This window comes from Durio zibethinus, chromosome 14 (genome assembly GCF_047325235.1).
Source record: "Durio zibethinus cultivar Kanyao isolate XHJ-2024 chromosome 14, ASM4732523v1, whole genome shotgun sequence".
Lineage (NCBI taxonomy): Eukaryota > Viridiplantae > Streptophyta > Magnoliopsida > Malvales > Malvaceae > Durio > Durio zibethinus.
This window is the reverse complement of record NC_143175.1, coordinates 4,387,538-4,399,507: the sequence shown is the minus strand read 5'-3', so window position 1 is coordinate 4,399,507 and position 11,970 is coordinate 4,387,538. Positions and strand designations below refer to the sequence as shown.

General features: G+C 33.1%; 2 protein-coding genes across 9 annotated transcripts; both read right to left on the bottom strand.

The window, feature by feature from the left end:
* Positions 1–18: 18 nt before the first annotated feature.
* Positions 19–5,905, bottom strand: LOC111294584 (putative arabinosyltransferase ARAD1). 6 transcript variants are annotated; one of them, XR_016327417.1, is made up of 10 exons: positions 5,341–5,905; positions 4,937–5,110; positions 4,179–4,336; positions 3,941–4,088; positions 3,317–3,432; positions 3,105–3,267; positions 2,219–2,329; positions 1,758–1,826; positions 841–1,030; positions 19–156 (listed from the first exon to the last, which is right to left on the bottom strand). XR_016327417.1 is itself a non-coding variant. In XM_089743248.1 (9 exons), exons 1-9 carry the CDS (start codon positions 5,818–5,820, stop codon positions 136–138), a joined length of 1,440 nt encoding a protein of 479 aa, XP_089599374.1. In that variant the 5' UTR covers positions 5,821–5,905; the 3' UTR covers positions 25–135. The 6 variants fall into 6 exon arrangements, 4 of the variants coding, with proteins under 4 accessions (XP_089599374.1, XP_089599373.1, XP_022743713.2 ...); XM_089743248.1 differs by lacking the exon at positions 841–1,030 and having other exon boundaries at positions 25–156; XM_089743247.1 differs by lacking the exon at positions 19–156 and having other exon boundaries at positions 787–1,030.
* A 144-nt stretch (positions 5,906–6,049) lies between these two features.
* LOC111294586 (TOM1-like protein 1) lies at positions 6,050–10,025 on the bottom strand. Of its 3 annotated transcripts, none has more exons than XM_022887982.2 (4): positions 9,413–10,025; positions 8,659–9,188; positions 7,877–8,140; positions 6,050–6,676 (listed from the first exon to the last, which is right to left on the bottom strand). In XM_022887982.2, exons 1-4 carry the CDS (start codon positions 9,417–9,419, stop codon positions 6,254–6,256), a joined length of 1,224 nt encoding a protein of 407 aa, XP_022743717.1. In that variant the 5' UTR covers positions 9,420–10,025; the 3' UTR covers positions 6,050–6,253. The 3 variants fall into 3 exon arrangements, with proteins under 3 accessions (XP_022743717.1, XP_089599377.1, XP_089599376.1); XM_089743251.1 differs by having other exon boundaries at positions 9,662–10,025; XM_089743250.1 differs by having other exon boundaries at positions 9,954–10,025.
* Positions 10,026–11,970: the final 1,945 nt, after the last annotated feature.

The following is an 11,970-nucleotide window of genomic DNA, read 5'->3' as shown; positions in this document are numbered from 1 at the left end:
TTGGTCCAAACCGAAGAAAATGACTGCTATTATCCCCGTCGATGGGCCGCACTAGCCACCCTTGCGGTCCATCAAATCAGCTCAAAGCAGGGTTTGGGTTTACACGTTTGAGTCTGAGTTTGAAATCCAAGAAATTTAAGGGAAAATTACAATTGCCTGTTGTGAAAAGAAAATGAATTTAATGTGTGGCAGTTTATTAAAAACAATAATGATTGATGCATTGATTTTTTAGTGTGATCATGAAAGCTTTAATTGATGCATTGATTTTTTAGTGTGATCATGAAAGCTTTAATTATTATCAACTATCAAGTGTAAAAGGACAAACCAATAAAATATTAAAAATATGTTTTTTTTTTCCTTTTCTTTATTCATTTTTTTCCCTCTCTTCTTCTCCTACCCGTTTATCGTCCAACGGTTAGCCCAAAAGAGACAAGGGCCCGATCTAACCCAACCGATGTCACGCCGGCTAATTTGAGCCGAATCGACCCTTGCTTGTGCTGAACCAGCACGAGAAAATAAATGAGAGGGTAAGAACGAAGAAAAAATAAAGTACATACTAATGAAATTATCTAATTTTACATCCCAAAAGCACGTTTTTTTTTTTATTTAAATAATTGCCATCACAATAAGAAAGTCATAGAAAATAACAACAGAACAGAAAGAATTTGATAAGAGATAGCAACATGCATGTGCGAAATCATATGCAGCCAAATCAAATATGAAATAGAACAAGTTTGGAAGGGATGAATTCTCCATGAATCTAACAACAGCCAGAAAAGCAGAAGCTATAAGTAATTATGAATATTAAATTAATTAATATATTTTAAGAGGTAGCCTTACAGAAGAAATATAAATGTTTAAAGAATGATTCCAATACACAGTAACTTCAAACCAATGAAGATCAAGATAAAGGATTGGAACCCGTAATGTTGCCACGCCTGCAATCACAAGTGCAGACATTTCTTGATTCTTTAACTAAACGCTGTGATCTACGAGTATGAAGCTTGACATTCACCAACTTACCAGCCATCTGTTGCAAACAAGCAAATATATGCTAAATTAGTAGGACCATAATTTCAACATTTCTTTTTGATGTATTTCCGTTAGTTTTTACAAAGGAGAGGCTTCTTGTGACAGAAATAAGAATTTCCCCTAACAATAGAATCATAGCCATAAAACAAATAGATTAAACTAAACAAACAGCAAACACACATGCACAGGTAATGTCACCATTCTCATGATCCGTGCTTGTCAGTGTGTACGCATAAACATTCCTTTCAGAAAAGGTACATTAAGAGGAAGATCAGTGATTTACTACAAAAAAAAAAAAAGCACAATATATTTATACACAATTTTTTAGAAATTGTAATGTAGTTGCTCCGCAGTTTGTAGGAGTTAGATGAATTAACACAAGCATCCAAACAGACACCAATAGCAAGAACATAAAAAATGCCAAATGCGCAAACATTAACGGTCATGCCTAATGCTATTAGAATCATTTCTGTAAAAGCAACCTGACATGCCAGAAGTCAGCCCACCAGATCTGTCATGCTACTTAAACCATGAATAATGATGTGTTGATGCATCTCTCGGGTATCGACATGGCACACTACTGCCAACCAAGTGAATTTCCTGTTTCTTAACTAGTTTTTCTAGCTGAAACAAGCCTATGCTCAGAGCAATATAACTTCAGCATTATTTCTAAAATATAACCAAAGATACAAATATAAGCTAAATTTTTGGTCAATGTTACAAACCATTCTCCAAACTAGATCTTCTGGACCCAAGGGTCGAGCTGGACTAGAGTACACGAAATGCCTGGTGTACTGGACAAATGAAATAAAAAATTTCAGTCAAATTAACATTATAAAAGATAGCATTCTTTAACATTATTCTCCTAGTTTTCTTTTGTTCATATTATTCTCCTAACTTAAAATATCAAAGATAAGTAGGAAATTAAAAAAGTACCATCCAATTATCAATAGAATTTAAGATTTAGGTTAAAAAATAATTAGCAGAGGCATAAAGAGATCAATATTCAAAAGATGCCATGTTCGGCCTTCAAAGTGAAATGACAGTGCTAGACCAAATGCTAAAGCTTTCTCCTTAGGTACAAGTGTGGACAACATGGGTAAAAATTTGTACTTTCATCTAACCCTAGCACAGGATACAGGTAATGCAATTCTAGAGCATAATGTTAACTTTGCAATCAACAAACCTCCGCAAGGTTCTTCCTCATTTCTCTGATCTGAGTAGAGCTAATGCCTTTTAAAAATCTTAAAAGCCAACCAGGTTGCACAGCATCAGTTGAAGAAACAAAAATAGCTATCTGCATAAAAAGGAAACAAAAAAGATAAAAATAAGTGAGGCATAAGCAACTGTCTATTACGCATAAATACACCCCCCTTAACTCTTTGTTTGAAGCTTAATCAGAAAATGTATTATGCTATATAAAATGAAATCCCATACACTACAAAATTTCCAAGAATATGGAATTAAATGAAGTGCATATCATTGTCCCAAACATGACATACTGGCACATGGCATCGTACACAGGGAGACACGTGGCCTCACACACAAGCAAGATAAGAATGCAACATATCTATTCTATAGAAACTCTGTTAAAGGTCTATTCATCTTTCTCAAGAACCAAATGACCCTTGGTCCCTGGCATGCATTTAAAATTACCATTCAAAGCATATCTTAGAACCATACCTATACCATACTACCCACTAAAAAAACTAGTTTACTCATTTCAAGTTGTACAAGTAGTATAGAAAACTGAATTATAGCATGATCACATGATTTGTATAGAAATCATAATCATTAACTCTATGGAATATAAGATCAAGGATGTTGTCTATTAGGCACTGAATTTCATTTATATGACCAATAATATAGAAGGAACATTTCCAACTGACTCTGGTCATTAACCACCTAAAATGACCACAATAACATTTCAACCTCTATTGATAATACTCTCATAAACAAATAATAGGCAATTTTAATGCAGTCATTAAACAAGTGAAAAGCACCCTCAAGGTAGCCAAAGCGCATCAAGGGAAAGAAAGTAAGAACTCAAGCCCTGGGAAAAACATACATACCTTCCTATAATCAAGTATTCCTTCAAAAGGAAGCTCCAATTCATCACTAATAATAACAGGGATACACCCACTGACAATAGCATCAAACAATCTAGCAGACGAAGGAGTGTCACCAGCTGGACTTAAACAAAATATAGACCTGATGACAGAGGAAACGGAATAGCTATTAAGCAGGAAATGAAAAATTTTTAAAGAGAACCAGCTTATCTTACCTGCGCATCCCCTTCTGAGCAGCAGCCTTCCCTCCCTCCCCAGCGGTTCCGTCCTCTATGACTATATCCTTGGCAGTGGTTAATTCTGCAACAAGTTTAGATCGTATTTTTCCTCCCTGAAAAGAAAAATTACAAAATAAGAAGCCAAAAGATCAAATGAGATACATTATGCGAGATGTGAGACACAGGGGAGACAATGTTGGTGAGAAAGCAGGTAATGCTACTCTCTAGTCAACTATTAAGAAAAAAAAGTGACATGCATAGAGAAAAAGCCCAAGAAGGCATCTATCTTATCTTTTTTCACCTTCAGTTTGAAAAGGATAAATTAGCATGCCTTTGGAACAGAGATCAAATATCCATCCATCTTTACAAAAAAATTTGGAACACATAGGTTCTTATGATACAACAGCACCTTCCTTCTCTCCTTCCCCTCCACCTTTTTTTTTCTTGTTCTACCATTCTTGAGTTTGGAAAAAAAATAAATTGGCGTGTCTCTAGACATCTCTTGCACAAGCCCACACAAAATGAGCCCAAAAAATATCTGCCTTTCCTTCATGTTCTAACAAATTCAATGCTAGTGCAAAACAAAATCAAAGACTTTAATAAGACGGTTGAAACTTTTACAGCATTTCTTTTAAGTCGTCCACGGAAGAAAAGCAGTGTGGTTCTTTTTGATTCACTTTCTGATAAGCATTTTCTATCACATAAATCAACATTTGGAACATAAGGGAGAATGAGGTCCTTCTCCAGTGAAACTTGCCCTGGCTTGTACCTAGAATGTTAAAATAAATCATCTTTCAGAAGCTGAAATGACTAGTAAACTTAACAAGTTCCATCTGATTTGCAAAAGTCATCAAGTTACCAATTCCCTGTGGAGTCCATGTCTGGTAAAAGCCAAATTGCATTTTTCACATATCTGCGAACTGACTTAAAGGACCATGGATGATGAATAGGAAATATGTGATCCCTTCCTTCAGATCGTTTCCACGCGGGCTGATCTGTCACCCATTTCAAGGCTTCCTGTAACCAAAGGAAAAAAAAAAAAAAACTAGAATAAGCAAATTCTAAAACTTAATAGCACATTTGTCAGTATAAAACATTACAGAGGTAGTTCTTGAAGGGAACCATGCCCTATTTTGTCTCCCAAATCCTTTTCAATCAGATAAAGGGAATAAAAAAACAATAACATAACTCAAGAAACACAAGCCAAAACTCCGATGGCATAACCCAATCAACATGTTAATGCAAATTTTATCTCTAAAGTTCAGCTTAATGACAGCCCAGAATTCAGAGTCACTCACACAGGATGAAACTAAAAAAAGCAGCAAACTCAGTCTTGCACCTCAAATGCATTGGACTTGACCTAATTACCGTTTCCTTTACTTGTTGTACCTCCCTTTGAAATGAAAGACTCCATAAAATACGTTAAAATAACTATCAACATTGATAAACCTGAATAACCCGACAAGCACAACATGAAAACGCACAACTTACCGCCCACATGAAAAAAATAATCATCAGAATAGAAGTGGAATCAAACACATATTCTAAACAATTAAAAAACACAGTAATAACATAACGTACAAATAAATATTATAAAACCTGGAAATGCACTCACACCCTATATAACGCCTTCCACTGTTGCTTCTCCAACAAGAAAAAGCTAATCGTGGTGAAGAAGGGCACGTAAAATAAATCCGCCTCCTCCTGCATATCAACTCTCACAACATTTTTCAATAGCCTTTCAGATGCCGGTGCAATCAAATCCGCCCAAAGCCAATAATCAATAGAATGCTGAACCACCCAAAAAAAAAATTTCAAGAAAAATACAACAAGCTATCAATTTTCTGGTAAAGGGAAGGAAATTTCATATCTCTTTTATTTTCTCATATTCTCTTTCTCCTTCCTAATATTCTCTGAAGCCAAACAAACTCTACTAACCAAATATAGAAGCTTAAACATATTTCAACGACTATTTAAAAAGACAGTAATTATTTTTCTATTAAACGACTTGACAGATTTACCTGTTCGATTAAACGGTGAACAGGACTGCCGTTGGAGGTGAGATTAGAGGTATCTCGATAAGTGTTTCGAAACAACCAAAGCAAATCGTAGGTGAACTTCGTCGGCATTTCGTACACGTAAACCCTAATCGGCATACTCAGCGGGTAGTACGGCTCACCATGTACCCAGTCCATTTCCTTGGCGAACTTTCTCTCGTCGAATCTACCGACGTCATCCTCGAGCACCGTACGCACCGTATCGTCGGAAGTGCGGTCGTGGTTGGGAGATTTTCGAGTGAGAAAGTGTTCGAGGGAAGCGACGAAGGAGGTTTCGGGTCGAATGGGCAGGTGCGGGTAGGGACGGGAGGAGGAGCGGGTGGGATCGGACGGAGCAGAAAGGAAAAAGAGGAAAGAGAGAAAGATGAGCGAGATGATGAAGACGATGAAGAGGATTGGCGATTTGGATCTTGTTAAGGACGATGGGATTTGCTTCGCTCGCATTTTCTAAGGTTTCCGTTATCAGAGAAGTGAGAGTGAGGTGTGAGCGGAACCGGAGAGTGTTTTAACTGAGACACGCAACATGTGCTAGTGGGCAGAGGCCCAAAGCTTTCGATGAGCCGGTCGGTTTGGGTTAAACCCTACTACACAAACATTGAGTTGGACTTGAATGAAGCAAACAAGAACCAGTCATGTCATCAAACCATAAATATGATACCGAGAGCCATACAGATTTATTCTGCTCATAACAATCCTCATATGTATACTCATCAAATAATTCAGTAAACAAATCCAAACTTGAATTCATACATGCACATAATTTGCAGGAACAACCATTGGTAGTGTGTGAAAGAGAAAGTCCGCAATCCTGTCGAGAGTTTTTAATTCCAAACTTTTGTTTTCTATCCTAAATTTATGGAATGGTGTTGAGTATCACTCAGAATGTGATTAGATCATCTTTTGGTGCTTGCTGCTTCTTTGAATCTTGTCCCCCTTCAGACGAACCCCCGCCTTTTTTACCAAAAATCATTTCATCGAGATCATCCATCATGTCGTCGTTGCTTCCTCCATGACTGCCATGTCGGGTACCTGCTGGTTTTCTAATCAAGGCGTCTTCTTTTGCATGATGGGGTGAATCATCAGGCTCAACAGCCACAGGAATCATGGCAGGTTCTGGCTCCCGAGGAACTTCTGATGGTTTCTTTAACTCTTCATACTTTGAGAGAGCTTTCTGGATCTCATCATTCACATTCAAAGCTTCAAAAAGCAGGGCCTCGTTATCTCCAGCAGTCTCAATAATTCTTAGAACAGTGGATTGGGACCGTCGACATTGCTGGACAAGCGTAGTTGTCAAGTCATCCTGCAAACAATGTAAATATAAATTACTGTGATTCAACCAGTATTCAGCAAATAAAGCAAGAAAAAAAACTTCAACTAGGCACCTACTCCACTTCACACCTCCCCTCTTTTTATTTTATTTTCTTTTATTTTCCTCCCACATGGAAAAGCAAAAATTATGTGAAATCAGAACCTCATGGATTTCTTATATGATAAAACGTGCCAAACCGAATTTGATAAAGTTCGCAACTGAGAATAAAGCCTAAAAAGTATCAGACTAAGCAGGCTAGAGTTTTTTACCAAAAAAAAAGGGTAGAATAGAGTTTTGCCCTGCTTTGCTACCTTCTGGCCAAGGGATTCATTTCATATGATTCTACCTATATGAATAATCTAAATGCAAAAATAAATTTCATTTTAAAAGGCTTAACTTGCAAAAGGTTCCAGCACCTTCAAATTTTAGACGTTTAGAAGAACTGCACTGTAACTTATAGATTCAGAACCATATGGACATTGCTGCCACATCAATGACAGCTAAATAACCGTTTGGAATATCATTTTTGATGTTATGAGTCTAACCTGGAACAAAACTCCACAAATCCTATCACTACCGACAAAGATCTCAAAATATAAGCCTAAGTTAACTTACAATCAATGGAAAACAAACTGGTCAACTTTAAATCTAATACACTGATGTATCACTACCAAGCATCACTTCTACTTCTAGTTTACCCTTCTAGAAGAGCATACATAACAAGTCTTAGACATTCACTTCAACTTTTAAAGTGAAAACTTGGTACTGTTCCGGCTATCAGAATTCTCACCAATCTTTATCATTGAGGGAAAATGTCATATTCATCAGCTATAAGCCTTCAAGTGTGATAAAGATCATAAGAAGATAATATAAAAGATTTAAAAGCTGTAAATATAAAGTAATTTCCTCCTTGAAAATGGAGCAAAAAGCAAAATTTTGACAAACAATATGATCTTTTGCACATTAACGGCTCAACTACATGCAACAGAAATCTAAACATTTTTCAACAAAGGAATAGATAGGCAAAACATATTAATGACTCATACGGCCGCCAAGACTCAGATTTTTAAAGGCTTGTTACTTGGCATCATAGGAGGAAGCCTACTTTATTGGTAATCTATATGAAGTTCCAAACTAAGAAGTGCAGAAAAAGAGTGGCCAAAAAAAGAGTGTGGAAAAAGACAATAATACCTCAAGAGCATCTTGTTCAGGTGATGAGGATAACACAGTTGACAGAAGCTCAATGCTGTTTCTTGCCACATCAAATGCTTCCTTTGTTTGTTCAGGGGTAAAGCTTTGGACAGGAAGATCATGCTGAAACTGCATGTCATGTTGAAGCTGCTGTGCAAGACTAGCATCCACTTCCGAAACTGAAACTGAACGAGGTGGGGTAAAAATAGGAGCCAGACTCTCATTGTCACGACCAGGAAAGCGAATACCCCTTGATTTTAAACTCTACAACAGAAAAAATGGATCACTCAAGAAGTTCTCAAAAGTCATCAATCACAATCCAAAAGATAAGGCATTTATCTTTTGTAGCAACATCGCACCACACATTTGGCATGCATATTAAATCCTATTGTGATGCAAAGCGCAAATAATTGAAGAGCAATTGACATACCCAAAAACTTCTAGTCAAGAGTTTAATTGTTGGAGAAAGCTTATTGAAAGGCTTTCTAAATTGATCTTATGATTTCAATCAACTGAACCAAACAAACAATTGAACATCTTGCTATTTTTTATCAATAATTTTCCCATTCCATGATTTAACAAAGATTTGCGGGCAATTAACAACAATTCCAAGACTGCAATACAAACCAAAGGAATAAATTTCAAAAATTGTTATTGCTAAAGCTACACGTCTTTCAATCAGAAACACACAGCAGCAAACTAGTGAATGAAATTAAATAATCAAATTTTCTCAAATAGTTTTGATAGCCGAAGAAAACCATATAAAAAAAATATGTTGTTACCTTGTAAGATTCTTCATAAACGGGCAAATAGCGGAGCTCACTGGTTGATTCCCCCCAAGCTTCAATAAGCATCAAAGCTTTGTTCCGATTATTAACAACAGTCTGAGGATCATCAATGAGTTTAACCATCTCATCAAGAACCCTCTCAGCTGCCACCTCCGAGAATGCTTTCTCACAATTCTTGACACAAGTTTCAAGCAACACCAAGGACAAGTATTGTACCCTAGGGCTCTTCAACACTATCCTCCGCTTTATGCCACGGATCAATTCAACACTGCTAACTTTTTCATGGTTGATCATGTCGCAGATATCAAGATTCAAGGCCCAATCAGGCTCATCAAGGGCCTCTGAGGTAGCCTCCTCAACAAGCTTATCAGCTGGGTTCGGGCCTTGGAACAGCTCCTTTACCTTAAAGCTCATTGAGCTCATGCCGGCACTCACCTTTCTGCCCACCTCAACTCCTTCAGTCTTGAGGCGTTCACCAAAGGCACTAACTTTGTCCATCAAATTCTTGTCCATTTTCACCAAACCTTCAAAACACCAAAATTATATCTTGAATAAACGTATGCAAAAAAAAACCGTAGAAAAGTCCAAAAGATATAATGCCTAAATGCATCATATTAGGGGCAGAATTTTTAATACAAAATTTTTTTCCCAATTATCTTCCATGAAAAAGATAAGATCCCAAAAGCATCAAAATTACAATAATGTTATAAAATAATCAAACAGATAGAACTATGATTTGCCCCATCACCGTTCATTAGAACAACCAGATATCAGGTTTTGTTTCTTTCACTTTGTTTCCAAGGATGTACCCGTAAGAACTTGATGGAAATAAAAAAATTTGTCTGAAAATTTTTTAATAGCATCAAAATTCTTCAAACTCACAAAAAGTAAAAACCCGAATTTCCAATCTTAAAAAACAAACTTTATCAAAATATTAACATCAAAACCTCCAACAATTGAAAAACTTGCAGATTAAAGAAAATAAAAGAATAAATACCTAATTTAAAGCAAATAACTCATATATTCAAAAGTAAATATCATTTTCCTTCTATTTTAGCAGCAATTAGAATTCATAATTTAAAAAACCCAAAAATGCAAACTTAGATTTGCTTAAAATGAAAATAGTTAAAAGGCTTGCTTAACTACTAAGAAAATGTTAGGCAATTTTGTAAAAACAATAATAATAATAATAAAGTGTGGGTCAGCTAAACGTAGATTCTAAAAACTTCAAATTCAAAATAAAAAAAAAAAGCAAAATTATAAAAAAAGAAAGTTTTTTCTTTGCTTACAGTTGTTGGTGAGCCGAAATTGAAGAGATCAAGTAAATGAGAAAGAAAAACCCAGGAAGATTTGGTGCAATTGAAAAAAAAAAAAAAAAACCCAAAATAAAAGGAGATGGTAATCACTTTACGTTTGAAATTGAAATGAGATAAAATAATAAAAATTAAAAAATGAAAAAGAAAAAAGAAGAAGAAAGAAGACGGCGACGCGTTACGACTAAGTAAAGTTAGTGCTTTTGATCTTGCCTTTGGAGTTTCAGTCTCTCTCTTAAACGCTTGCCAAATGTCAATTTTTTATTTTTTTCATTTTTTAATTTCATACAATGAGATTATTTCCCTTTTTTTTTTTCGGCTTTTTGTTGAGTAATAAATATTGCGTACTTGTGAAGGTTGTTGCCATAATTCCATTCGTCAAAAATATAAAAAGTAAAGCGGCATCGTACAATCTGTAATGCCTTTTTCTCTTTTTTCTATTAATAGGACAGTAAGTTAGGTTTTACTTATTAAATGATTAAATTTAATTATTTTTATTAAAAATAATTAAATTAAAATTGATAAATTGAAAGTTTTTAATAAATAAATCAAGTGAATAAATTTTAATATATTTTTTAGACAATCATTTTTAGTAAAATTTTTTATAAAATTTTTATTATTAAATAAATATTGATCAAAATTAAATTATAAATGATATTTTTAATTTTTTAAAATTATCATTATTTTTTCATTAAATTTTATCAATTTAAAATTTTTTTATTAAAATTTTAATTAAATTATTTTTATTAAAAATCTTCACGAATTTTATTTCAAAAACTTTATATATGTTTAGTCCAAAAAAAATATAGTAATTAAGATTTATGAATTATTATCTAAAATTTTTATTTTGTATAATATAATATTTAAAATGATAAAAAATAATGTTTTGTCTAAATTCGAATTCACTTTGATCAAAAAAATCAAAATAAGAATATAAGTTAACATAAACTTATGCTAAATTTAAATATTTATAAAGGAAACTCCAACAAAATGCAATATTTGTCACAAACATTTCAAATACAATTGAAAAACAAATACACAAATTGGACATGCAATTAAGTAAGATCCATCAAAATATTACAATCAAAATCAATATTTATCATGAGAATAATGTGTGAAAATATTTCCATATCAATCAATTAAAATTAAAAAAGCCCATTTTCTTTTACTTGATAAAGCCACTATATATTTCAAAATGAAAAGTATAAAGCTAGTAAAGAAATAAACTAGAATGGTTCCCCATTTTGTGTGAAGACATTTTTTAAATATTTATATAAAATAATTTTTTATTAAATTAATAATAAAAATATTTTTAAATTAAAAAATACTATAACAACAACAATAATAATAATAATAATAATAATTAATGACTATTGTTTTAAGTTTTTTTTTATAATTTTTTTTATTCGTTTTTTTTTTGTCAATTATTCATAAATTTAATTTAAGCACAAAAATTAAATACGTAAAGTCAGATTTGGCGTAAAAGAAAAGGTAAAGTCAGAGTCGTGGAAAATGCAATTTTCAAAATCGCAACTGTTGGATCCAGTTATATAGTAGGGATATAAATAATATATTAATAATTATAAATTATTTGATTTAATTTAAATAAAATTTAAATTTGATTAGATTATTATTAAATTAAATTTAAATTTAAGTATTTTAATTTATTAATTGATTCAAATTTTAATATTTTTATACTACATTTCAATAGTTCATAAATTTAATTAAATTTTTATATTTGAATATATTTGAATTATTTTAATTAATTAAATATTTTTAATTTAAATTTGAGTATAAATAATTTAATTTTTTTATCAAATATAAAAATTAAATTTAATCAAACGAATTTAAAAAATTTAATTTTATTTCAAATTAAACTTAAATTAAAAATATAAATTTCAATCGAATTTAAATTAAATTTCAAAATTTTCAAACTTAACACTATAATATTCAAACTTCATCAATTATTCTCGTAAAATTTGCCCCTTTTGCA

Bases quoted from the DNA above. Each gene is read 5' to 3' on its own strand.
- LOC111294586 (XM_022887982.2), bottom strand. The intron at 8,141-8,658 runs GTAACAACATAT...TTTCTGTTGTAG, and splicing joins TTTATGAAGAATCTTACAAG to AGTTTAAAATCAAGGGGTAT. The intron at 6,677-7,876 runs GTATTATTGTCT...CATTGTTTGCAG, and splicing joins CTGAACAAGATGCTCTTGAG to GATGACTTGACAACTACGCT.
- LOC111294584 (XM_089743247.1), bottom strand. From the start codon at position 5,820: ATGCGAGCGAAGCAAATCCCATCGTCCTTAACAAGATCCAAATCGCCA. The intron at 1,827-2,218 runs GTTTGTTGATTG...TCATTTGTCCAG, and splicing joins TGAGGAAGAACCTTGCGGAG to TACACCAGGCATTTCGTGTA. The intron at 1,031-1,757 runs GTTTGTAACATT...TGTTTGCAACAG, and splicing joins AAGATCTAGTTTGGAGAATG to ATGGCTGGTAAGTTGGTGAA.